The sequence below is a fragment of the Heptranchias perlo genome, chromosome 39 (assembly GCF_035084215.1).
Source record: "Heptranchias perlo isolate sHepPer1 chromosome 39, sHepPer1.hap1, whole genome shotgun sequence".
Lineage (NCBI taxonomy): Eukaryota > Metazoa > Chordata > Chondrichthyes > Hexanchiformes > Hexanchidae > Heptranchias > Heptranchias perlo.
Window position 1 is genome coordinate 7812940 of NC_090363.1, and position 26940 is coordinate 7839879.

The 26940-nt window shown below is 53.8% G+C and overlaps 1 protein-coding gene across 1 annotated transcript; it reads left to right on the forward strand.

The window, feature by feature from the left end:
* The first annotated feature begins 1774 nt into the window (after positions 1-1774).
* Positions 1775-26940, forward strand: vars2 (valyl-tRNA synthetase 2, mitochondrial). Its single transcript, XM_067973764.1, is given in 23 exon segments — positions 1775-2030; positions 2793-2868; positions 4266-4366; positions 4938-5059; positions 7257-7323; positions 8775-8872; positions 9445-9526; positions 10139-10258; positions 11927-12035; positions 15894-15997; positions 16848-16938; positions 17181-17209; positions 17211-17309; positions 19465-19568; positions 19739-19820; positions 20775-20851; positions 21680-21770; positions 22496-22601; positions 24101-24171; positions 24686-24811; positions 24961-25065; positions 25292-25360; positions 26836-26940. Coding segments are annotated over 23 exon segments (2223 nt in total). The 5' UTR covers positions 1775-1841.

The window sequence follows — 26940 nt, forward strand, 5'->3', positions numbered from 1 at the left end:
GCTATCAAGCGGCACTTACTCACCAATAACCTGCTCACTGATGCTCAATTTGGGTTCCGCCAGGACCACTCGGCTCCAGACCTCATTACAGCCTTGGTCCAAACATGAACAAAAGAGCTGAATTCCAGAGTGAGGTGAGAGTGACTGCCCTTGACATCAAGGCAGCATTTGACCGAGTGTGGCACCAAGGAGCCCTAGCAAAATTGAAGTCAATGGGAATCAGGGGGAAATCTCTCCAATGGCTGGAGTCATACGTAGCACAAAGGAAGATGGTAGTGGTTGTTGGAGGCCAATCATCTCAGCCCCAGGACATTGCTGCAGGAGTTCCTCAGGGTAGTGTCCTAGGCCCAATCATCTTCAGCTGCTTCATCAATGACCTTCCCTCCATCATAAGGTCAGAAATGGGGATGTTTGCTGATGATTACACAGTGTTCAGTTCCATTCGCAACCCCTCAGATAATGAAGCAGTCCGTGCCTGCATGCAGCAAGACCTGGACAACATCCAGGCTTGGGCTCATAAGTGGCAAGTAACATTCACGCCAGACAAGTGCCAGGCAATGACCATCTCCAGCAAGAGAGAATCTAACCACCTCCCCCTGACATTCAATGGCATTACCATCGCAGAATCACCCACCATCAACATCCTGGGGGTCACCATTGACCAGAAACTTAACTGGACCAGCCACATAAATACTGTGGCTACAAAAGCAGGTCAGAGGCTGGGTATTCTGCGGCGACTGACTCACCTCCTGACTTCCCAGAGCCTTTCCACCATCTACAAGGCACAGGTCAGGAGTGTGATGGAATACTCTCCACTTGCCTGGATAAGTGCAGCTCCAACAACACTCAAGAAGCGTGACACCATCCAAGACAAAGCAGCCCGCTTGATTTGGCACCCCATCCACCACCCTAAACATTCACTCCCTTCACCACCGGCGCACAGTGGCTGCAGTTTGTACCATCCACAGGATGCACTGCAGCAACTCGCCAAGGCTTCTTCGACAGCACCTCCCAAACCCGCGACCTCCACCATCTAGAAGGACAAGAGCAGCAGGCACATGGGAACAGCACCACCTGCACGTTCCCCTCCAAGTCACACACCATCCCGACTTGGAAATATATCGCCATTCCTTCATCGTCGCTGGGTCAAAATCCTGCAACTCCCTACCTAACAGCACTGTGGGAGAACCTTCACCACACGGACTGCAGCGGTTCAAGAAGGCGGCTCACCACCACCTTCTCAAGGGCAATTAGGGATGGGCAATAAATGCCGGCCTCGCCAGCGACGCCCGCATCCCATGAACGAATAGAAGAAAAGTCCGAGGTTGGATTGCTCACTGAGTTTGGAATGTTACGCTCAGTTTGGGTTGATTACTCTCAGTTTGGGTTGATTACTCTCAGTTTGAGTTGATTACTCTCAGTTTGGGTTGATTACTCTCAGTTTGAATTGATTACTCTCAGTTTGGGTTGATTACTCTCAGTTTGGGTTGATTACTCTGAGTTTGAATTGATTACTCTCAGTTTGAGTTGATTACTCTCAGTTTGGGTTGATTACTCTCAGTTTGGGTTGATTACTCTGATTTTGAGTTGATTACTCTCAGTTTGGGTTGATTACTCTCAGTTTGAATTGATTACTCTGAGTTTGAATTGATTACTCTCAGTTTGGGTTGATTACTCTCAGTTTGAATTGATTACTCTCAGTTTGAGTTGATTACTCTATTACTGAGTTTGTTAATTAGCCCCGCCCCTTCCGGCGAGTGAGGTGAAAGGTCAGTAAGATGGCGGCGCCCATGGTGCAGGTTTAGTCGGCCAGGCCGCCGCCGGGCACCGACTTGCCGTCAATGTTTCTGCGGCTCTGCACTCGGGAGGCTCTGCCTCAGGCCCCGCTCTACCCCCGGGCCGCGGCCTGGATCAGCAGCGGGGCCGGGCCGGGGTCCCAGAGCCCGGTCCGCGATCGAGCGGAGAAGGAGCGGCGGCAGCGGCGGAGACTGACGGAGATCGAGTCCCGGAGTGGGCCCGGGAGCCGGGCGGTGAGAGGCGGGCGGGGGGGGAGGTCGGATGGATGGAGCCTCTCCCCTCCCCCCCCCCCCCCCTCCCCTCCCTGAGCTCAGACCCCTTCACATCACCCGCTCCGGTCACCGGGCCGTCTCACCCACTTTCCCCACGGGCGTCATCGCAAACTCAGTCACTCAACTCACTCTCTCGCCTCAGAGTCAGGAGGTCAGCGGGTTCGAGCCCCACTCCAGAGACTGGAGCACAAAATCCAGGCCGACACTCCCGGTGCAGCGCCGAGGGAGAGCCGCACTGCCAGAGGTGCCGTCTTTCGGATGAGACGTTAAACCGAGGCCCCGTCTGCCCCTCTCGGGTGGACGTAAAAGATCCCACGGCCGCTATTTCGAAGAGGAGCAGGGGCGTTCTGGCCAATGTCCCTCAACCAACACGACTAAAAAAAACAGATTATCTGGTCGTTTATCTCATTGCTGTTTGTGGGATCTTGCTGTGTGCAAATTGGCTGCCGCGTTGCCACAGTGACTGCACTTCAAAGCCACTAGGCTACTGTACCCTGTTTTACTTGAGTAGGGGAGAAAAAGAGGTATTTCTCCCACTGGAGTTAATCCAGGGCACCAGGATTTACAGCAGGAGTGATGGGGAAAGGGTTTGACGTGTTGGGACTCTGCTCAGGTCAGAACAGAGCCTTGAACGTTGTCAGCGCCCTCGTGTCGAGGGTAAATGCGCCTAGGGTTCGAATTGTGGTTCGACTCACGGAATAACTGAGCTTCTGATTCTCACAGGGCAAAGGGGAGCAGGGGTGGTCGGAGCCGGAGGTGATTGCTTACTGCGTGCCGACGCCAGCCGGAGAGAAGAAAGGTAGGAGAGAAAGGTAGAACTTCAGTTTGCTGTTCTGGACAAGGCGAGACAGCTTGTCATGGTCCACGTTATCCAGTCCCTTTTAGAATCCTAAAAACAGCAATCGTATCGCCTCTCGATCTTTTCCATTGAGGGCATTATGCAAGCCCAGTTTACACAATCGCTCTTCATCAATGACCTTCCCTCCGTCATAAGGTCAGAAATGGGGATGTTCGCTGATGATTGCACAGTGTTCAGTTCCATTTGCAACCCCTCAGATAATGAAGCAGTCCGAGCCCGCATGCAGCAAGACCTGGACAACATCCAGGCTTGGGCTCATAAGTGGGAAGTAACATTCGTGCCAGGCAATGACCATCTCCAACAAGGGAGAGTCTGACCACCTCCCCTTGACATTCAACGGCATTACCATCGCAGAATCCCCCACCATCAACATCCTGGGGGTCACCATTGACCAGAAACTTAACTGGACCAGCCATGTAAATACTGTGGCTACAAGAGCAGGTCAGAGGCTGGGTATTCTGCGGCGAGTGACTCCCCAAAGCCTTTCCACCATCTACAAGGCACAAGTCAGGAGTGTGATTGAATACTCTCCACTTGCCTGGATGAGTGCAGCTCCAACAATACTCAAGAAGCTCGACACCATCCAGGACAAAGCAGCCCGCTTGATTGGCACCCCATCCACCACCCTAAACATTCACTCCCTTCACCATCGGCACACAGTGGCTGCAGTGTGTACCATCCACAGGATGCACTGCAGCAACTCGCCAAGGCTTCTTCAACAGCACCTCCCAAACCCGCGACCTCTACCACCTAGAAGGACAAGAGCAGCAGGCACCTGGGAACAGCATCACCTGCACGTTCCCCTCCAAGTCACACACCATCCCGACTTGGAAATATATCGCCGTTCCTTCATCGTCGCTGGGTCAAAATCCTGGAACTCCCTTCCTAACAGCACTGTGGGAGAACCGTCACCACACGGACTGCAGCGGTTCAAGAAGGCGGCTCACCACCACCTTCTCAAGGGCAATTAGGGATGGGCAATAAATGCCGGCCTCGCCAGCGACGCCCACATCCCATGAACGAATAAAAAAAAAATCCAATCCCTCAATCAGTCTGGTTGCTCTCTCCTGGATTGATGGGCTGAATGGCCTTTCTCGTCCATAATCATCTTGTGACCAGTCTTTGTCCTGATGGGGAAGTGTTCATTCTATGGTCGGTTTACCAAGTTGACACGGAATTTTGGGAACAGGGTCTGAAAATATCCGACATGCCCAGCATTCCTAACTCTGGGAATACTGGGGAGTCGGACACCTTCTCAGACCCTGTTTCGAGCTCTGGGAAGACTGGGGGAGTCTGACTTCTCAGACCCCGTTCCTAACTCTGTCCTTCGGTTGCAGATACCTCTGTGCCCCTGCCAGACTCGTACAGTCCGCAGTACGTGGAGGCTGCCTGGTACCCCTGGTGGCAGCAGCAAGGCTTCTTCAAACCAGAGTATCACGTGAGTATGGTCTGTGCATAAGGCAGATCAGAGGGCACGGGGAGGGGGCGGATGGGGGGGTCGAGGGAGGGGGCGGATGGGGGGGTCGAGGGAGGGGGCGGATGGGGGGGTCGAGGGAGGGGGCGGATGGGGGGGGTCGAGGGAGGGGCGGAGGTGGGTGGGAGTCATGGACAAGACGGCAGCACGTGTGTGAGCCTGACGCCACAGTGCACACCGAGTGAAGGGAACAATTCACTGCTGCCTGGTGCACAGTGCACGAGTGTGTGTTTCCATTACATGTATAGTACACTTCCCTTTGATGCAAGTGTACATGTCTAGTACACCCCCCCCCTTTGCTGTATGTGTGTCTCCTGTACACGTACAGTACATGCCCCTTTGATGTATATGTGTGTCTCCTGTACATGTATGGTACACTCTCTCGCCCGGGGGGGTGCCAATATTCAGAGTGTCGGGTGTGCCTTCTGCCCCTTGGGTCATTTTTTGGGTGATTCTGTGTTTGGGCGACTCGTGGCGAGTCAGAGGGAGCGGGCGGGGCTCTGCGTGACCATCTTTACCGGTTCTTCCTCCGCAGGCCCGTTTGTCCCACCGCAAGGACGCGACCTTCTCTCTGTGTATCCCTCCGCCCAATGTGACCGGCTCCCTCCACCTGGGCCACGCCCTGACTGTCGCAATCCAAGACGCTGTGGTCCGATGGTAAGTCTCTGCGTCTTGGGTCTGTCGCGTATAACACTGGGGACAGTACTGGTGGGTACAGGTCTATTACTGTGTAACACTGGGTACAGTACTGGTGGGTACAGGTCTATCACTGTGTAACACTGGGTACAGTACTGGTGGGTACAGGTCTATCACTGTATAACACTGGGTACAGTACTGGTGGGTACAGGTCTATCACTGTGTAACACTGGGTACAGTACTGGTGGGTACAGGTCTATCACTGTATAACACTGGGTACAGTACTGGTGGGTACAGGTCTATCACTGTGTAACACTGGGTACAGTACTGGTGGGTACAGGTCTATCACTGTATAACACTGGGTACAGTACTGGTGGGTACAGGTCTATCACTGTGTAACACTGGGGTACAGTACTGGTGGGTACAGGTCTATCACTGTACAACACTGGGGACAGTACTGGTGGGTACAGGTCTATCACTGTACAACACTGGGTACAGTACTGGTGGGTACAGGTCTATCACTGTATAACACGGGTACAGTACTGGTGGGTACAGGTCTATCACTGTACAACACGGGTACAGTACTGGTGAGTACAGGTCTATCACTGTGTAACATTGGGTACAGTACTGGTGGGTACAGGTCTATCACTGTGTAACACTGGGGTACAGTACTGGTGGGTACAGGTCTATCACTGTGTAACACTGGGGTACAGTACTGGTGGGTACAGGTCTATCACTGTGTAACACTGGGGTACAGTACTGGTGGGTACAGGTCTATCACTGTACAACACTGGGGTACAGTACTGGTGGGTACAGGTCTATCACTGTACAACACTGGGGTACAGTACTGGTGGGTACAGGTCTATCACTGTGTAACACTGGGGTACAGTACTGGTGGGTACAGGTCTATCACTGTACAACACTGGGGTACAGTACTGGTGGGTACAGGTCTATCACTGTACAACACTGGGTACAGTACTGGTGGGTACAGGTCTATCACTATAACACGGGTACAGTACTGGTGGGTACAGGTCTATCACTGTATAACACTGGGTACAGTACTGGTGAGTACAGGTCTATCACTGTACAACACTGGGTACAGTACTGGTGGGTACAGGTCTATCACTATAACACGGGTACAGTACTGGTGGGTACAGGTCTATCACTGTATAACACTGGGTACAGTACTGGTGAGTACAGATCTATTAACTGTATAACACTGGATATAGTACTAGTCAGTACAGGTGTATCACTGTATAACGGGTACAGTACTGGTGGGTACAGGTGTATCACTGTATAACCCTGGGGTACAGTACTGGTGGGTACAGGTCTATCACTGTACAACACTGGGGACAGTACTGGTGGGTACAGGTCTATCACTGTATAACACGGGTACAGTACTGGTGGGTACAGGTCTATCACTATAACACGGGTACAGTACTGGTGGGTACAGGTCTATCACTGTACAACACTGGGGACAGTACTGGTGGGTACAGGTCTATCACTGTATAACATGGGTACAGTACTGGTGAGTACAGGTCTATCACTGTACAACACTGGATATAGTAGTAGTCAGTACAGGTGTATCACTGTATAACGGGTACAGTACTGGTGGGTACAGGTGTATCACTGTATAACCCTGGGGTACAGTATTGGTGGGTACAGGTCTATCACTGTATAACACTGGGTACAGTATTGGTGGGTACAGGTGTATCACTGTATAACCCTGGGGTACAGTATTGGTGGGTACAGGTCTATCACTGTATAACCCTGGGGTACAGTACTGGTGGGTACAGGTCTATCACTGTATAACCCTGGGGTACAGTACTGGTGGGTACAGGTGTATCACTGTATAACACTGGGTACAGTATTGGTGGGTACAGGTGTATCACTGTATAACCCTGGGGTACAGTACTGGTGGGTACAGGTGTATCACTGTATAACACTGGGTACAGTATTGGTGGGTACAGGTGTATCACTGTATAACCCTGGGGTACAGTACTGGTGGGTACAGGTCTGTTACTGGACTGAATGGCCTGATTCTGTGCTGTAATTTCTATGCAAGTGTCACCAGAAGTGTAAGTGTGATTTTCTTGTGTCTGTAGTGTGTTTAAACAGCACCAGTGATTGTACTGCCTTCCTTGTGCACTAGTGGTTGTTAATGTTGCCTGAGCTGATGGTTAAGTTGAAAGTTTAAAAGCCTTGACCTTTCTTTCAGGCGGCGGATGCAGGGCTGGAAGGTTCTCTGGGTTCCAGGCTGTGACCACGCGGGAATCGCGACTCAGGTGGGTTCTGCGACTGATCCAATCTGTAAATTGCATCTGCGTTTGTACCTGCATTCTCGCTCGGCCCCAGCACTCGCACTCGGCCCCGGCTGCAGAAGGGACCCTCTCACACAGAGTCACCAGTAACTCACCCTTTCACAGTGTTGTTTTTTTATTTCATGCTGTGGATGTGGGCATCGCTGGCGAGGCCGGCATTTATTGCCCATCCCTAATTGCCCTTGAGAAGGTGGTGGTGAGCCGCCTTCTTGAACCGCTGCAGTCCGTGTGGTGAAGGTTCTCCCACAGTGCTGTTAGGAAGGGAGTTCCAGGATTTTGACCCAGTGACGATGAAGGAACGGCGATATATTTCCAAGTCGGGATGGTGTGTGACTTGGAGGGGAACGTGCAGGTGGTGGTGTTCCCATGCGCCTGCTGCTCTTGTCCTTCTAGGTGGTAGAGGTCGCGGGTTTGGGAGGTGCTGTGGAAGAAGCCTTGGCGAGTTGCTGCAGTGCATCCTGTGGATGGTACACACTGCAGCCACTGTGTGCCGGTGGTGAAGGGAGTGAATGATTAGGGTGGTGGATGGGTTATAGGCCCAGACCGGGTACGGCCGGCGGGTTTCCTTCCCCAAAGGGCATTAGTTGAACCAGTTGGGTTTTTTGCGACAATCCGACAGCTTCACTGTCACTTTTACTGATAGCAGATTTTTTGAACTGAATTCAAATTCCCAAACCGCTGTGGTAGGATTTGAACTCACGTTCTCAGGATGACGAGTCCAGTAACATTACCACGACATGGTACTGTGTAATTGTGACCCAGACCCAGGGGTGTTGAGTGTACAGCGAGGGGCCTGGCGACAGAAAAGGGCGATGAAAGGACCATAAGGTTTGGTCGAATGCTTGGCTGTTGCTCTCGGCACCTAATGTACAGTGCGTCACGTCACGCCACTCCCTCCCACTTCGACTCCCTGATGGGCACTGCTGTACCCGGGTCCTCCTAACTCCCGTCTCTGAGTCAGGTGACACCGCGATGGTGTTGAAACCGCTCCCCGCGCTCGAGTCCGACTGTCTGCACGAAACATAAAACAACAACAAATTGCATTTATATAGCGCCTTGAACGTAGAAAAACATCCCAAGGTGCTTCACAGGAGCGATTATCAGACAAAATTTGACGCCGAGCCACATGAGATATTAGGACAGGTGACCAAAAGCTTGGTCAAAGGGGTAGGCTTTAAGGAGCGTCTTAAAGGAGGAGAGAGAGGTAGCGAGGCGGAGAGGATTAGGGAGGGAATTCCAGAGCTTGGGGCCTCGGCAGCTGAAGGCGCGGCCGCCTACGGTGGAGCGCTGACGGTCGCCGCGGGAGACACGCTTGCTGTGGCGGGCGGTGATGGCGGAACCGGCCCGGTGCGCAGGTCTGAGCCGCGGTGACGTAACTCACGCTCGGTCTGGTTTCTTTCCCTTCTCTCGGGCAGGTGGTGGTGGAGAAGCAGTTATGGAGAGAGCGCGGGATCCGCCGGCGGGACCTGACGCGGGCCCAGTTCCTGGGGGAGGTGTGGCGCTGGAGGGAGGCGTAAGTGTATCTCTCTCTCTCTCTCTCTCGACGAATTCGCCGTCCTCGCTCGGCGAGCCCAGCCCGTGACCTTCGGTGTCGGCCGTGGCTCCGTGGGCAGCAACTCTCGCCTCTGAGGCAGAAGTTTGTGTCCGACTCCAGAGACTTGAGCACGTAATCCAGACCGACACTCCCGGTGCGGTTCTGAGGGAGTGCTGCACTGTCGGAGGTGCCGTCTTTCGGATGAGGCATCGAACTGAGGCCCCGTCTGCCCCCTCAGGTGGCTGTAAAAAAAAAAAAAAATCCCCAGCCGCTATTTCGAGGAAGAGCAGGGGAGATCTCCCCAGTGTCCTGATCAATATTTAACCCTCAACCAACACTAAAACCAGATGATCTGGTCGTTTATCTCATTGCTGTCTGTGGGATCTTGCTGTGCGCAAATTGGCTGCCGCACTTCTTACATTGCAACAGTGACTACACTTCAAAAAAAAAGTACTTTATTGGCTGTAAAACGCTTTGGGACGTCCTGAGGTCATGAAAGGCGCCAATATATCAATGTGAGTCTTTGTTTCTTGACCTCTTGTGATTGGCAGGAAGGGGGATGAGATCTACAGACAGCTGCGGCGTCTGGGCTCCTCGCTGGACTGGGACCGTGCCTGCTTCACCATGGATACGGTGAGTGACCGTGCCTGCTTCACCATGGATACGGTGAGTGACCGTGCCTGCTTCGCCGTGGGCGCGGCGCGTGACCGCGCCCCTTCGCCGTGGGCGCGGCGCGTGACCGCGCCCCTTCGCCGTGGGCGCGGCGCGTGACCGCGCCCCTTCGCCGTGGGCGCGGCGCGTGACCGCGCCCCTTCGCCGTGGGCGCGGCGCGTGACCGCGCCCCTTCGCCGTGGGCGCGGCGCGTGACCGCGCCCCTTCGCCGTGGGCGCGGCGCGTGACCGCGCCCCTTCGCCGTGGGCGCGGCGCGTGACCGCGCCCCTTCGCCGTGGGCGCGGCGCGTGACCGCGCCCCTTCGCCGTGGGCGCGGCACTGTGATTTTTTTTCCCCCACCCAGATCTGCAGCTGCCTCTCGGCCGGTCGCCGGCCTCTCGTTCGCTGATGCTCGATGTGAAATCACAGCTGCCATCGCCGCGCTCGTTGGATTTGGTGCGAGCTGCCCGCGCTGGACACTCACTCTGCGTCTCTGTTTCGGTTGTCCCGTTGGATAATCGTGCCGTACCTCCCCAGTGTCTAATCTGCTTCTCTTTCCTTCCCCCCCCCCCCCCCCCCCCCCCCGGCCCCCAGGACTTCTCGGAGGCTGTGACAGAGGCGTTTGTGCGGCTGCACGAGGTGGGTCTGGTTTACCGCAGCCAGAGGCTGGTCAACTGGTCGTGTGCCCTGAACTCCGCCATATCCGACATCGAGGTACAAACACACCCGGGACTATTTCCTCTGGTGGGGGAGTCAGGAACGAGGAGGACACGATCTTAATATTAGAGCTAGTCCATTCAGGGGTGAAACATGTCTTCACACAAAGGGGAGTGGAAATCTGGAACTCTCTTCCCCCACAGGGTGTGGATTCAGGGGGACAGTTGGAGCGTTCAAGACTGAGATCGATAGATTTTTCTCAGTTTACGGTATCGAGGGATATGGAGTTAAGATGCAGATCAGCCATGATCTAGTTGAATGGTGGAACAGGTTTGAGGGGCTGAATGGCCTCCTACTGTTCCTACGTTCCATCAGCCTGAGTTCGAACGTTCCCCTGGCAATCCCAGTGGAAGGTTCGGGTCTTTTGTTTCGTGCTGCCTGTTCCTGCACTCCTTCCCAGGAGCCCCTCACCCCTCTCCAATGTCAACCGTGGCTCAGTGGGCAGCACTCTCCCCTCTGAGTCAGAAGGTTGTGGGTTCAAGTCCCACTCCAGAGACTTGAGCGCATAATCCAGGCCGACACTCCCAGTGCAGTACTGAGGGAGTGCTGCACTGTCGGAGGTGCCGCCTTTCGGATGAGTCGTGAAACAGGCCCTGTCTGCTTTCCCAGGTGAATGCAAAAGATCCCATGGCACTATTCTGAAGCGGAACTGGGGAGTTTTTCCTGGTGTTCGGGGCAAATATTTATCCCTCAACCAACATCGCTAAAACAGATTATCTGGCCATTATCCCATTGCTGTTTGTGGGATCTTGCTGTGCGCAAATTGGCTGCCACATTTCCTACATTACAACAGTGACTACACTTCAAAAGTACTTCGTTGGTTGTAGAGCACTTTGGGACGTCCTGAGGCCGTGAAAGGCGCTATATAAATGCAAATCTTGTCTTTCGTTTATAAACCAGGCTGACAATTCACTGCAGTGCTGAGGGAGTGCTGCATTCCCAGAGGTGCTGTCTATTGGATGAGATGTTTCCCAGAGGCCCAGTCTGCCTGGTCAGGTGGATGTTAAAAATCCCACACTTACTAGTCTGTCTTGTCTGTTTTTTTCTTTTCTCCTTTCCAGTAAAGATGGAAATGAAAAGGCCCTTCTGCTCGTGCGGTCTCACCCTCCCAGAAAAACAGCTCGCCAATCCGGCGAGGGGTTCTTTTACTGAAATGTGACTGGTGTCCTGCCCTTCCTGGTTACCCTCTGACCTAAGACGTGACCCTGGGATCCCATGTCCTGCTGCCCTGGTGTACCTGAGACTACTGGCCAGGGTTAACCTCCTCCGACTTGTTGTGGGGTGGCAGGGGGAGGGGGTCTCGCTGTGGTTAGAGGTGTGTCAGAAACCGGGCTCCAGGACAAACCCGACTGGGATCGAACTCCATCACAGAGCAGCAGAGACTTTTGTTGGTAACGCAGAAGGTGAAACTGCTTTTGCTGCTAACACCCCTCCTCCTCTCTCTCCCCCCCGGAGGCCCACTGTAAACAGCTGGTTGGCGAGACTCCGCCTTCCTCTGGGCAATGCCCCATTGGAGCTTCCCTGAGGTTCCCGGTTCTGGTCTCCGTCCATGCACCCCCCCCCCCCCCCCCCCCAATCTTTGTAACCCCCTTGCACTTTCACCTTCGCCCTGAAGACTGTGTCACACCTGACCTCTGACCCCATCACGGCACGCCTCTTTTGCAGGTAGAGAGCCGGGCGCTGAGTGGCCGCACCGACATCACCGTCCCTGGTTACCAGGAAAAGGTCACTTTCGGCGAGCTGGTGAACTTTGCTTACTTGACGGAAGATTCTGGTGAGTTTCTGGTTGGCGATCTACAGACTGTTGTTAGAAAGTTTTTGGCGGAGGGGGAATCTGGAGTATCTTGTCCAGATTCTGTGTGTGAGGGAGAGACTGGAGTACCTGGTCCAGACCAGGTGAGTGTGAGGGAGAGACTGGAGTACCTGGTCCAGACCAGGTGTGTATGATGGGAGGGGGAGTCTGGAGTACCTGATATGTTAGAAGGATCATCAAAGGAGGCCATATGGGTTGAGCTAAAGAACAAAAAAGGGGCAGTCACACTGCTGGGAGTGTACTATAGACCCCCAAACAGTCAAAGGGAGATAGAGGAGCAAATATGTAGGCAAATTTCTGAGAAGCGCAAAAACAATAGGGCAGTAATAGGGGATTTCATCTACCCTAATATTAACTGGGATACAATCAGTATAAAAGGTATAGAGGGCGCAGAATTCTTAAAGTGCTTTCAAGAGAACTTTTTTAGCCGGTATGTAGCAAGCCCAACAAGAGAGGGGGCAGTTCTGGACTTCGTTTTAGGGAATGAAGCTGGGCAGGTGAAAGGAGTATCAGTAGGGAGAGCATTTTGGTGGTAGTGATCATAATTCAGTTAGATTTAGAGTAATTATGAAAAAGGACAAAGATAGACCAGGAGTAAAAGTTTTCAATTGGGGAAAGGCCAATTTTACTAAGCTGAGAAGTGATTTAGCAAAAGTGGATTAGAAACAGCTACTTGAAAGTAAATCAGTGGGAGGCATTCAAGGAGGAGATAGTGTGGGTTCAGAGTAAACATGTTCCCACAAAGAAAAAGGGTGGGACTGCCAAATCTAGAGCCCCCTGGATGTCAAGGGGCATACAGGGTGGGATAAGGCAAAAAAGGGAAGCTTATGTCAGATACCAAGAGCACAATACTGCAAAAAGCCTAGAGGAGTATAGAACGTGCAGGGGTGAAATTAAAAAGGAAATTAGGAAAGCAAAGAGAGGGCATGAAAAAATATTGGCAGAACCCAAAGATGTTTTATAAATACATAAAGAGCAAGAGGATAACTAAGGAAAGAGTAAGGGCCTATTAGAGACCAAAAAGGTAACCTGTGTGTGGAGGCGGAAGATGTGGGTATGGTTCTTAATGAATACTTTGCGTCCATCTTCACAAACGAGGGGGACGATGCAGAGATTGTAGTTGAGGAGGAGTATGAAATGATGGATGGGATAAACATAGTAAGAGAGGACTATAGTTTAGCATCTTTGAAAGTAGATAAATCACCAGGCCCGGATGAAATGTATCTCAGGCTGTTAGGAGAAGCAGGGGAGGAAATAGCAGAGACTCTGACCATCATTTCCCAATCCTCTCTGGCTACAGGCATGGTGCCGCAGGATTGGAGGACTGCTAACGTTGTACCGTTGTTTAAAAGGGAGAAAAGGATAGACCGAATAATTACAGGCATCAGCCTAATCTCAGTGGTGGGCAAATTATTGGAAACAATTCTGAGGGACTGTATTAATCATCATTTAGAAAGGCACGGATTAATCAAGGACAGTCAGTATAGATTTGTTACGGGAAGGTCGTGCCTGACTAACTTGATTGAATTTTTTGAGGAGGGTTGATGAGAGTAGTGCGTTTGATGTAGTGTACATGGATTTTAGCAAGGCTTTTGACAAGGTCCCACATGGCAGACTGGTCAGAAAAGTAAAAGCCCATGGGATCCAAGGGAATGTGGCAAGTTGGATGCAAAATTGGCTCCGTGGCAGGAAGCAAAGGATAATGGTCGACGGGTGTTTTTGTGACTGGAAGGCTGTTTCCAGTGGGGTTCCACACGGCTCAGTACTAGGTCCCTTGCTTTTTGTGGTATAGATCAATGATTTAGACTTAAATGTAGAGGGCATGATTTATGAAGATTGCAGATGATACAAAAATTGGCAGTATGGAAAGCTGTAGACTGCAGGAAGATATCAATGGACTGGTCAGGTGGGCAGAAAGGTAGCAAATGGAATTCAATCCAGAGAAGTGTGAGGTAATGCATTTGGGGAGGGCAAACAAGGCAAGGGAGTACACAATAAATGGGAGGATACCGAGGGGTGTAGAGGAACAGAGGGACATTGGAGTGCATGTCCACAGATCCCTGAAGGTAGCAGAGCAGGTAGATAATGTAGTTAAGAAGGCATATGGAATACTTTATTAGCCAAGGTATGGAATATAAGAGCAGGGAGGTTATGCTAGAACTGTATAAAACACTTGTTAGGCCAGAGCTTGAGTACTGCGCACAGTTCTGGCCACCACATTACAGGGAAGATGTGATTGCACCAGAGAAGGTGCAGAGGAGATTTACGAGGATGTTGCCAGGACTGGAGAATTTTAGCTATGAGGAAAGATTGGATAGGCTGGGGTTGTTTTCCTTGGAACAGAGGAGGCTGAGGGGAGATTTAATTGAGGTATATAAAATTATGAGGGGCCGAGATAGAGTGGATTGGAAGGACCTATTTCCCTTAGCAGAGGGGTCAACAACCAGGGGGGCATAGATTTAAAGTAATTGGTAGAAGGATTAGAGGGGAACTGAAGGGAATTTTTTCACCCAGAGGATGGTAGGGGTCTGGAACTCACTGCCTGAAAGGGTCGTGGAGGCAGAAACCCTCATCACGTTTAAAAAGTACCTACAGAATGGCCTCCTTCTGTGCTGTAAATTTCTATAATTCTGTGATACCTTGTCTAGACCAGGTATGTGTGTGAGAGGAGGGGGAGTCTGGCCTGTCTTGTCCAGACCAGGTGTATGTGTGAGGGGTCTCGTTAGTATCTTGTCCAGATCAGGTGTGTGTGAGGGGAGGGGGAGTCTGGCCTATCTTGTCCAGACCAGGTGTGTGTGTGTGAGGGGAGGGGGAGTCTGGCCTATCTTGTCCAGACCAGGTGTGTGTGTGTGAGGGGAGGGGGAGTCCGGCCTATCTTGTCCAGACCAGGTGTGTGTGTGTGTGTGTGTGTGTGTGTGTGTGTGAGGGGAGGGGAGGGGGGAGTCCTGTGACTCTCGCCTGGATAAAAAGTGACGCACCCAGACCCTGGGGTCAGATCCAGCCTCCACTGGAAACCCATGAGCCAGTGAAATACCTGACTGATGTTAAAGAGAACGCACCGAGTAGCGCATGCAAGCAATACGTCTATATACTCACAAGTAGAAGACCCATTGGGGGATACGGGGCTACACCTCACTAGGCAGTTTTCAGACTTGAGTCTCCACTTGTGTATATCTATAAATATATGCATGTATGGACATTTCCTAAGCAACATCAGGGTTCAAAGTTAGTCACCTATTAACTCCAAGACTTCACTCCACTCACCAGAATGCAAATAACTCTGATCTGTAGAAGGTGAGATAGACTTACAAGACTGTAAACATCCTCACACTTCCCATGATACTAGCAACTTAACCCAGACATGTCTCCAATTGATGTTTCTTAAATTGCCTTAAAAATGACAACACCTCCTATTTGCTTTGTTTAGCCTGCAGAGTCCTTGTGCCCCAGTCTAAACCTTGCGTTTAGCCTCTATCAGAATAAACTTGTAACGCACAGCACTGACGTCACTATTGTTAAGATATTTTACTCATTTCCTGCTAAATGTTCTAAGCCCTCTGTCGAATCCCACCTGTGCGGTTTCTACACCTCCTTTACTGATGCCCTCCATGCTAACCATCCCACGATGTATTTTACCTCTGCTAAGCCCTTAACTTATTATATGACACACTACCCGATACACGTTTCACTTAACCTCCGACCCGTTGGATGGCCCAGGGGTGAGACCAGTCCCCGGGCAGTGTTACTCTACAGTACGGGGTTAATATTTGTGTCTCATCTGCCCTCTCCTCGCACTCAATCTCCCTTTTCTCTGCTCAGGTGAGGAGGTTGTCGTGGCGACGACGCGCCCGGAAACCATGCTGGGCGACGTGGCAGTGGCGGTACACCCAGACGACGGTCGGTACAACGGTGAGACGGGCGGGGTTGGGGCGTACAATCGGCCTCACGTGCCCCCTGGGTTAGGGAAGGGGAAAAATCAGCCAGGGTTCCCGCTCCTGTGCACTGTCCAATGACTCCTGCTGGAAAGTGAGTGCCTGCAAAGGTCGGGAGAGTACAGGATCAGTCTGGCTGCGATGCCCCAACAGTCTAATAGTCTGATGACCTAGGTGAGGACCAGAGGAGGCAAGGTGTGGGAGGGTAATTAGTGTCAGTGGAATATTTGTCATCTTCAGATTAGAACAGAGAAAATTATGGGGGGAATTACTTGGACGAGTGTTCTATTTGGTGCGTGTCTCTGTGTCTCCTTTCCTTCCTCCTTTCCTTCCTCCTTTCCTTCCTCCTTTCCTTCCTCCTTTCCTTCCCTTTTTCTCTCTCTCTCTCTCTCTCTCGCTCTCGTTTGTTCTCTCTCTCTCGTTCACCCCATCTCTCTCTCTGTGCTGTGCTCAGTCTCACATTCTGTTGTTTACTCTCTGTGTCTCCCCTTGCTCCATCTCTTGTTCATTCTCTTCAGTGTCTCTGTCTCACTCAATCTGTGTACTCCATGTTTTTGCACTCTCTAACTCACTCGTGCATGTCTCTCTCTCTCTCTCTCTCTCTCTCTCTCGCTGTCGCTGTCTCTCTCTCTCTCACTCTCGCTGTCTGATTTATGGTTGATCAGTATATTTAAATCTCTGATTCTGATGGTAATTCCTTCTCTGCAGGAATCGATGATCACCACAGACCAGGGCGAGACCTGTGTGGGGAAAGGTTCATTTCAGGGGTTTTGGGGAATTGTAACTAAGCTCCTGCCAGTGCACGTTCAGCTCACTAACCACGTCCTCTCCCTCCTCACAGCATCTCCTCGGGAAATGGCTTCACCACCCCTTCACGGGCCGCTTGCTGCCCATTCTCACCGATCCGCTGGTCGACCGTGAGTTCGGCACAGGTAAAAGCTCAGAATTCTGTTCCCTGTAATTCAATACTCGGAATGTCGAGGCGGGCGGTCCAGAGCATGTGCTGTGGTGCTGACCCACTGACCTGGGACCCCATGAGGAACATAGTGACGGTGTTACCCCCCTGGTGTTTCCCTCCACCCCCCTGGATTGCACGGCCAGTGTTGCCGTGGAGATTAGCGTGCGGTTCCGCGGACAGCTCCTGACCTGAATCCCGTGCCTCTCTACCTCGCAGGTGCTGTGAAGGTGACTCCAGCTCACGACCCACACCGACTACGAGCTCGGCCTGAAACACCAGCTCCCCCTCATCTCCGTCTTCAACGAGGACGGAACCATGGCAACCGAGAGTGGTGACTGGCTACAGGTATCAGAAAACGTCAGCTGGTCGACAGTAGGGGCGAGGTGGTGGTGAGGGGGTAACGAGGAGGCTATGGGGTCAAGGGGGATTCGATGGGGCGAGGGGGGTACGAGGGGCGAGGCTGGTGTATGATCAATGCAGTGTTACCTGCTGAAAGAATTGATCAATAGTAACAGGATACTGATGGGGAATTGATCGATAGTAACAGGACACTGATGGGGAATCGATCGATAGTAACAGGATACTGATGGGGAATCGATCGATAGTAACAGGACACTGATGGGGAATCGATCGATAGTAACAGGATACTGATGGGAATCGATCGATAGTAACAGGACACTGATGGGGAATCGATCGATAGTAACAGGACACTGATGGGGAATCGATCGATAGTAACAGGACACTGATGGGGAATTGATCGATAGTAACAGGATACTGATGGGGAATCGATCGATAGTAACAGGACACTGATGGGAATTGATCGATAGTACAGGATACTGATGGGGAATTGATCGATAGTAACAGGACACTGATGGGGAATTGATCGATAGTAACAGGATACTGATGGGGAATTGATCGATAGTAACAGGACACTGATGGGGAATCGATCGATAGTAACAGGATACTGATGGGGAATCGATCGATAGTAACAGGATACTGATGGGGAATCGATCGATAGTACAGGACACTGATGGGGAATTAACAGGACACTGATGGGGAATCGATCGATAGTAACAGGACACTGATGGGGAATCGATCGATAGTAACAGGACACTGATGGGGAATCGATCGATAGTAACAGGACACTGATGGGGAATCGATCGATAGTAACAGGATACTGATGGGGAATCGATCGATAGTAACAGGACACTGATGGGGAATTGATCGATAGTAACAGGACACTGATGGGGAATTGATCGATAGTAACAGGACACTGATGGGGAATTGATCGATAGTAACAGGACACTGATGGGGAATCGATCGATAGTAACAGGATACTGATGGGGAATTGATCGATAGTAACAGGATACTGATGGGGAATTGATCGATAGTAACAGGACTCTAACTGAGGCTCTGTCTCTCTCTCTCTTTCTCCCCCTGTCCGTCTGTCTGTCTGTGTCTCTCTTCTGTCTGTCTGTGTCTCTCTCTCGTCTGTCTGTCTGTCTGTCTCTCTCTCCTGTCTGTCTGTCTCTCTCTCTCTCTGTCTGTCTGTCTGTCTCTCTCTCCTGTCTGTCTCTCTCTCTCTCTCCTGTCTGTCTCTCTCTCTCTCTCTCCTGTCTGTCTGTCTGTCTCTCTCTCTCTCCTGTCTGTCTCTCTCTCTCTCCTGTCTGTCTGTCTCTCTCTCTCTCGTCTGTCTGTCTGTCTGTCTCTCTCTCTCTCTCTCCTGTCTGTCTGTCTGTCTCTCTCTCTCTCTCCTGTCTGTCTGTCTCTCTCTCTCTCTCTCCTGTCTGTCTGTCTCTCTCTCTCTCTCTCTCTCCTGTCTGTCTGTCTGTCTCTCTCTCTCGTCTGTCTGTCTGTCTCTCTCTCTCTCTCTCTCCTGTCTGTCTGTCTCTCTCTCTCTCTCTCTCCTGTCTGTCTGTGTCTCTCTCTCTCTCTCCTGTCTGTCTGTCTCTCTCTCTCTCTCTCCTGTCTGTCTGTCTGTCTCTCTCTCTCTCCTGTCTGTCTGTCTGTCTGTCTCTCTCTCTCTCTCTCTCTCCCGTCTGTCTGTCTCTATCTCTCTCTCTCTTTCGTCTGTCTGTCTGTCTGTCTGTCTCTCTCTCCTGTCTGTCTGTGTCTCTCTCTCTCTCTCCTGTCTGTCTGTCTCTCTCTCCTGTCTGTCTGTCTCTCTCTCCTGTCTGTCTGTCTGTCTGTCTGTCTGTCTGTCTGTCTGTCTGTCTGTCTGTCTGTCTGTCTGTCTGTCTGTCTGTCTGTCTGTCTGTCTGTCTGTCTGTCTCTCTCTGTCTCTCTCTGTCTCTCTCTCTCTCTCTCTATCTCTCTCTATCTCTCTCTATCTCTCTCCTGTCTGTCTGTCTGTCTGTCTGTCTGTCTCTCTCTCTCTCTCTCTCTCCTGTCTGTCTGTCTGTCTGTCTCTCTCTCTCTCCTGTCTCTCTCTCTCTCTCCTGTCTGTCTCTCTCTCTCTCCTGTCTGTCTGTCTCTCTCTCTCTCTCCTGTCTCGGTGCAGGGTGTGAAGCGATTCGATGCTCGTGGATTGGTGCTGGCTGCTCTGTCAGAGCGAGGCCTGTATCGTGGTTCGAAGGAACACGCCATGGTGTTGCGTTTGTGCAGGTGAGGAGAGGGTCTGGGAATGTGAGGGGGGTGGGGTTTAACACTGGGCATGCTGTATTTGGGGGAGGGGGGTTTCAACACTGACTCTCCCCGGGGTCCAGTCTCTCCCCGGGATACCTCACCCCCCCAACCCCAGCTCCCCGATTGACGTCCTCACCGCTCTCTTACAGCCGATCCGGTGATGTGGTGGAGCCGCTTGTGAAGAGCCAGTGGTACGTGCGGTGCCGGGAGCTCGCGGAGGCTGCGATGGCGGTGAGTGCGCTGCTCCTTTAACACCTGCTCACTTACGGGAAAAACCGGGCCATCGGCACGGAGAGAGCCCCAGGAGCGGCTAGAAACGGCAAGAATTTAATATTGGGGGAAAGTGGCTGAACGGACGAGCAATTCGTCCAGAAACCTTCCCCATGTGAGGGGGTCTCGCCTCGTTCCCCTCGACTTAATTTACGTCACAGTTTGGTAAAACGAGTAACAGGTTCCAGAGGGGGAAAGGACAGTGTCTGACCTACTGTACCACCCAGTCCCAGAGGGGGAAAGGACAGTGTCTGACCCACTGTACCACCCAGTCCCAGAGGGGGAAAGGACAGTGTCTGACCCACTGTACCACCCAGTCCCAGAGGGGGAAAGGACAGTGTCTGACCCACTGCACCACCCAGTCCCAGAGGGGGAAAGGACAGTGTCTGACCCACTGTACCACCCAGTCCCAGAGGGGGAAAGGACAGTGTCTGACCCACTGCACCACCCAGTCCCAGAGGGGGAAAGGACAGTGTCTGACCCACTGTACCACCCAGTCCCACTGTCAATGATGAACCTCCATTTCCTCTACCTGGGCTGGATCCGAATGGAGATCACAGACGTTGATACCCAGTCACAGTAGCGGGTGATTGTGCGGATGTGAGGCTCTGGCTTCTGTCTGCGATGTGCGGCGATGGGATTCCTGCTGAGTCCGGCACTGGCGAGATGCGGTTGGATTGGGGGGGCCGCTGGCGAGGGGGCCGCTGGCGAGGGGGCGGAGCGAGGAATCCATTTTCCCTGGAGTGCGCCGGGCCTGATTTGCGCCTCCGATGGCGGTCAGTCCGTTACACGGATGGAAGCCATCGCGATTCTCGCTGTCTGGGGTCGTTGCCGTGGACACCGGTAAGGTGCGGAGAACGCGGATGAGTGAGTGCTGGAGCGGCGCCCGGTCGTTAACGTTTGTCTGTCCCGCAGGCCGTGGACCAGGGGCGTCTGAGCTTCATCCCCCCTTCGCTCCAGAAGACCTGGAACAGCTGGCTCGCCAAAATCAGGTCAGTGCTCGGGGGGGGGGGAGGCGAGACATGTTGTTACAGAGAATGGGGGGGGTGGGGGGAGGCGCGACACAGAGTTACAGGGACAGGGGGGATCGTTCTGTGCCGATCACAGTCTAATATGGTAGTAGGCTGTCTGGGTCAGAGTAACCGTCACTCCCTGATCTCTCCGCTTGTGTGTGAACTCTGAGTCAAGGTGAACTCCTCCCCCCCCCCCCCCCCCCCCCCCCCCCCCCCCCCCCCCCCCGGCCCTCGCCCGCCCTGGGTAGCTGGTTAGATTTGTTCGGTCTCCCTGTCCGGGTCTATCCCCAGATTCGAGAGGCTGTGTTCACCATCGGGACACAGTGTGTGAATAATTGGAGAAGTGAGGTGTGGGAAGTGGAACAGACTCAGGAGGGAAAAGGCTCCCAAAGCTCTCCACCAACTGGGGGGGTTTTCTCGTCCCACCTCTGGGTCTGTTGTTGACCAATTGATGGAGACCGATTGCTTTGATCAGTGAACAGCTCCATTATCATTGTATCCTGAGTCTACTCGGATGGGGGAAGGCGAACGAGGTGGGCCTTGGTCCTTTATCATCTAGTGATCCCCACGCTGCTAACTTGTGTGGTGTGTGGAGGAAGTGAGTGAGAGGATGAATGGGGAGAAGCCCTGGCAGTATCTGGAGTTCCTCCCCTGTCGATCCAGCCCCCCCTCAGCGGGGGTGAACATGTAGGTGAACGTGAGGTAATAGCGGATTGGGCAGAGGAGGGTTTAGCTCGGAGACAGGACCAGGGCTCGGTCTCACCACCGTTTATCCCCCCACCCACCCCACAATCTCTTGTTTTCCAGTGATTGGTGCATATCTCGACAGCTGTGGTGGGGTCATCAGATTCCAGCCTATCGTGTCTCGTTCCCCGGCTCGCGTGACCTGGAGATGCAGGTGATCTCTGAACTTTTACCCCCTCGATCTCCCTCTCAAAGAAAACCACGCACAGCACAACCGAGGGTGCATTAGATCGTGGGGAGGGGGAGGGGAGGGCGGAGCGGGGGAGGGGAGGGGAGGGCGGAGCGGGGGAGGGGAGGGGAGGGCGGAGCGGGGGAGGGGAGGGGAGGGCGGAGCGGGGAGGGGAGGGGAGGGCGGAGCGGGGGAGGGAGGGCGGAGCGGGGGAGGGGAGGGGAGGGCGGAGCGGGGAGGGGAGGGCGGAGCGGGGGAGGGGAGGGGAGGGCGGAGCGGGGGAGGGGAGGGGAGGGCGGAGCGGGGGAGGGGAGGGGAGGGCGGAGCGGGGGAGGGAGGGGAGGGCGGAGCGGGGGAGGGGAGGGGAGGGCGGAGCGGGGGAGGGGAGGGCGGAGCGGGGGAGGGGAGGCGGAGCGGGGGAGGGGAGGGCGGAGCGGGGGAGGGAGGGCGGAGCGGGGGAGGGGAGGGCGGAGCGGGGGAGGGGAGGGCGGAGCGGGGGAGGGGAGGGCGGAGCGGGGGAGGGGAGGGCGGAGCGGGGGAGGGGAGGGCGGAGCGGGGGGGAGGGGGAGGGCGGAGCGGGGGAGGGGAGGGCGGAGCGGGGGGGAGGGGAGGGGAGGGGAGGGCGGAGCAGGGGAGGGGAGGCTACCTCCTGTCACCCACAGGACAGTTCCTGTATCCACAGCACTGACTTCCCCTCTCCTGTGTCACAGGAGGACTCGAGCGAGCTCTGGGTAATCGGTAGGACGGAGGATGAGGCACGAAGGAACGCGGCAAAGAAGCACGGAATAGAGGAGACCGAGATTACACTGACACAGGGTAACAAACAGGATTGACCCAGACCTGGACTGTGTGTGTGTGTCTGTACAGTATTGACCCAGGCCTGGACTGGGGGTGTGTGTCTGTACAGTATTGACCCAGGCCTGGACTGTGTGTATGTGTCTGTACAGTATTGACCCAGGCCTGGACTGGGTGTGTGTGTCTGTACAGTATTGACCCAGGCCTGGACTGGGGGTGTGTGTCTGTACAGTATTGACCCAGGCCTGGACTGGGGGTGTGTGTGTCTGTACAGTATTGACCCAGGCCTGAACTGGGTGTGTGTGTCTGTACAGTATTGACCCAGGCCTGGACTGGGTGTGTGTGTCTGTACAGTATTGACCCAGGCCTGAACTGGGTGTGTGTGTCTGTACAGTATTGACCCAGGCCTGGACTGGGGGTGTGTGTGTCTGTACAGTATTGACCCAGGCCTGAACTGGGTGTGTGTGTCTGTACAGTATTGACCCAGGCCTGGACTGGGTGTGTGTGTCTGTACAGTATTGACCCAGGCCTGGACTGGGTGTGTGTGTCTGTACAGTATTGACCCAGGCCTGGACTGGGTGTGTGTGTCTGTACAGTATTGACCCAGGCCTGGACTGGGTGTGTGTGTCTGTACAGTATTGACCCAGGCCTGAACTGGGTGTGTGTGTCTGTACAGTATTGACCCAGGCCTGGACTGGGGGTGTGTGTCTGTACAGTATTGACCCAGGCCTGGACTGTGTGTGTGTGTCTGTACAGTATTGACCCAGGCCTGGACTGGGTGTGTGTGTCTGTACAGTATTGACCCAGGCCTGGACTGGGGGTGTGTGTCTGTACAGTATTGACCCAGGCCTGGACTGGGGGTGTGTGTGTCTGTACAGTATTGACCCAGGCCTGAACTGGGTGTGTGTGTCTGTACAGTATTGACCCAGGCCTGGACTGGGTGTGTGTGTCTGTACAGTATTGACCCAGGCCTGGACTGGGGGTGTGTGTGTCTGTACAGTATTGACCCAGGCCTGAACTGGGTGTGTGTGTCTGTACAGTATTGACCCAGGCCTGGACTGGGTGTGTGTGTCTGTACAGTATTGACCCAGGCCTGGACTGGGTGTGTGTGTCTGTACAGTATTGACCCTGGACTGGGGGTGTGTGTCTGTACAGTATTGACCCAGGCCTGAACTGGGTGTGTGTGTCTGTACAGTATTGACCCAGGCCTGGACTGGGGGTGTGTGTGTCTGTACAGTATTGACCCAGGCCTGAACTGGGTGTGTGTGTCTGTACAGTATTGACCCAGGCCTGAACTGGGTGTGTGTGTCTGTACAGTATTGACCCAGGCCTGGACTGGGGGTGTGTGTCTGTACAGTATTGACCCAGGCCTGGACTGGGGGTGTGTGTCTGTACAGTATTGACCCAGGCCTGGACTGGGTGTGTGTGTCTGTACAGTACTGACCTGGGCCAGCCCACATTAGTCTGGTTTGGGCGGGAGTCTGTTCTCACATTGTTCCCTTTGTTTCTCTGATCCACAGATGCCGATGTCCTGGACACATGGTTCTCCTCAGCTCTCTTCCCGTTTGCAGCACTGGGATGGCCGCAAGAGGTGAGTGATAGGTGGGGGTGGGAATCGAGACCCGGACCCCCCTGAACCCCCAACCGCTGCTGCTTCCTGAGCCATGGCTCAGTTGGCAGCACTCTCTCCCCTCTGAGTCAGAAGGTCATGGGTTCAAGCCCCACTCCAGGGACTTGAGCACAAAATCTAGGCCAACACTCCCAGTGCAGTACTGAGGGAGCGCTACACGGTCTTTTGGATGAGACGTTAAACCGAGGCCCCGTCTGCCCTTCTCAGGTGGATGTAAAATGGCACTATTTTGAAGAAGAGTAGGGCAGTTCTCTCCGGTGTCCTGGGCCAATATTTATCCCTCAGCCAAGAGATCATCTGGTCGTTATCACATTGCTGTTTGTGGGATCTTCCTGTGCGCAAATGGGCTGCTGTGTTTCCTAAATTACAACTGTACTAAAAAAAAAAGTACTTCATTGGCTGTAAAACGCTTTGGGACGTCCTGAGATCGTGAAAGACACTTTAAAATGCAAGTTTTTTTTCTTTTACATGACAGACGGCCGATCTGCGGAACTTTTACCCCAACTCGCTGCTGGAGACGGGGAGCGACCTGATCTTTTTCTGGGTGGCGCGGATGGTGATGTTGGGCCAGCATCTGACGGGAGAGCTGCCCTTCCGACAGGTGGGTGTTTTAGGGGAGGGACGCCAGGTGGGTTAGTGTATGGGTGACTGCCTCTCTCCCCAGCCCTGGAGCGTTAGCCTCTGTCCGTTGGCGCTGTGTCTGGTCTCCGAGTCTCCCTGACCCCACCGTCTGCCTCTCGTCTGTCGCAGGTCCTCTTCCACTCCATGGTGCGAGACGCGCTCGGGCGGAAGATGAGCAAGTCGTTGGGGAACGTCATCGACCCGCTGGACGTCATCGGTGGGATCTCGCTGCAGGTACCGCGTCCACTCGCACTCTGTTTTACGCGCGCGCCCTCTTGCCCGTGCCGCGCGCCCTCTTGCCCGTGCCGCGCGCCCTCTTGCCCGTGCCGCGCGCCCTGTTGCCTCTCTCACTTGTTTGTCACACCTCCTGCATGCCCCCCCAGCCCAGTCCGTCTTCTTGCTCTATGCGTCAGATGTCACTCCCTGGTCAGTCGAATTGCTGAATTCTGTTTCCTTTCAGCGTCTCCACGAGAAGCTGCAGGAGGGAAACCTGGACCCGCAGGAGACCCACGTCGCACAGGAGGGTCAGGTGAGTGACTGGAATCTTCCCCCTGCTCCAGCCGCCCCTGCTGACCGCTCTCCTGAGACGTTCAAACCCGTCGCTGAGTCTCCGAACCAAACGAGTGAGAAACCACCCACCCTGCTCACTCCACCTCCCACCCCGGTCCTCCACCCTCAAGGAGGAGAGTCACCAGCTGGCAAACCTTGTCAGAGGCCCGCGCCAGTCTGACAGCGGGTAACGGGTATGTACCCGAGTGCACCTCGACCGTGAGACGGGCCAGCACTGTGCCAGTGTCATCCCCTTCCCGGTCCCCAGCATGGTCGCACACTCCTCCTGCCCACTGGCCGTGGGTATAAGGGGGCGGGTTCTGGCCCCTCGACCCCTCCCAAGTCTCTGGCCCCTGCCTCACCGCCCGTGCCAGCGGCCTCCGCCGATGGTCTTGGAGACCCCCCTGCCCTCCTGAGACAAGCTGGTCAGATTCGGTCCAAGTGGCACCGGAGCCCTGAGCTCCGCCTGAGGGGCCCCTGTACCCCACCCGAGGGGCCTCACTGATATTGGTGGCCCTTCTGGTAGTCGCTGGGAGCGGTGACGGGGTGTCGGGAGTGATTGGAAGGCAGCAGACTGTGTTCACCGCGTTCAGTTCTGGGCACCGCACCTCAGGAAGGATATAGTGACCTTGGAGGGGGTGCAGCCCAGATTCACCAGAATGATTCCAGGGCTAAAAGGGTTAAATTCTGAGGACAGGTTGTACAGACTAACCTTGTACTCCCTCAAGTATAGAAGATTAAGGAGTGATCTAATTGAGGTGTTTAAGATGATTAAAGGATTTGATAGGGTAGATAGAGAAAAACTATTTCCTCTGGTGGGGGAGTCCAGAACAAGGGGGCATAACCTTAAAATTAGAGCTGGGCCGTTCAGGGGTGATGTCAGGAAGCGTTTCTTCACACAAAGGGAGTGGAAATCTGGAACTCTCTCCCCCAAAAAACTGTTCAAGGTTGGGAGTTAATTGAAAATTTCAAAACTGAGATTGATGGATTTTTGTGAGGTAGGGGTATTAAGGGACATGGAACCAAGGCGGGTGGATAGAGTTAAGATACAGATCAGCCATGATCTAATTCAATGACGGAACAGGCTCGAGGGGCTGAATGGCCTCCTGCTGTTCCTATGTTCCTGCCTCTCCTGAGGAGTGTGTAGTTCAGGTTGTTTACACCAGATCTCGGTTTGGGTGGGAGGGGAATTCGCGTTTTCTTGTAAGACTTCGTGCCTCGTGCCTCGTGCCGACCCTCCCTCCCCCGGGGCTCCCGTGAAGCGCCCTGGGGGACGTTTTTTACTCTGTTAAAGGCGCTGCGAGCTGTTGTTGATGTATCCGCCGGCTTTCCCTCGCGGAGTTCTCGCGTGCCGCAGTCGCCCGCCGTGGGAGGGTTTGGGCGTACGTTTTTTTTCCGGCGGGGGCGGTGGGGGGGAGCTCCGCGCCCTCATCAGTTTCATTTCTCTTTTCGCAGAAACGGGATTTTCCGCGCGGGATCCCGGAGTGCGGAACAGACGCCCTGCGCTTCTCCCTGTCCTCCTACAAGTGTCAGGGTAAGTGGGAGACGCTGTTCGGGTGA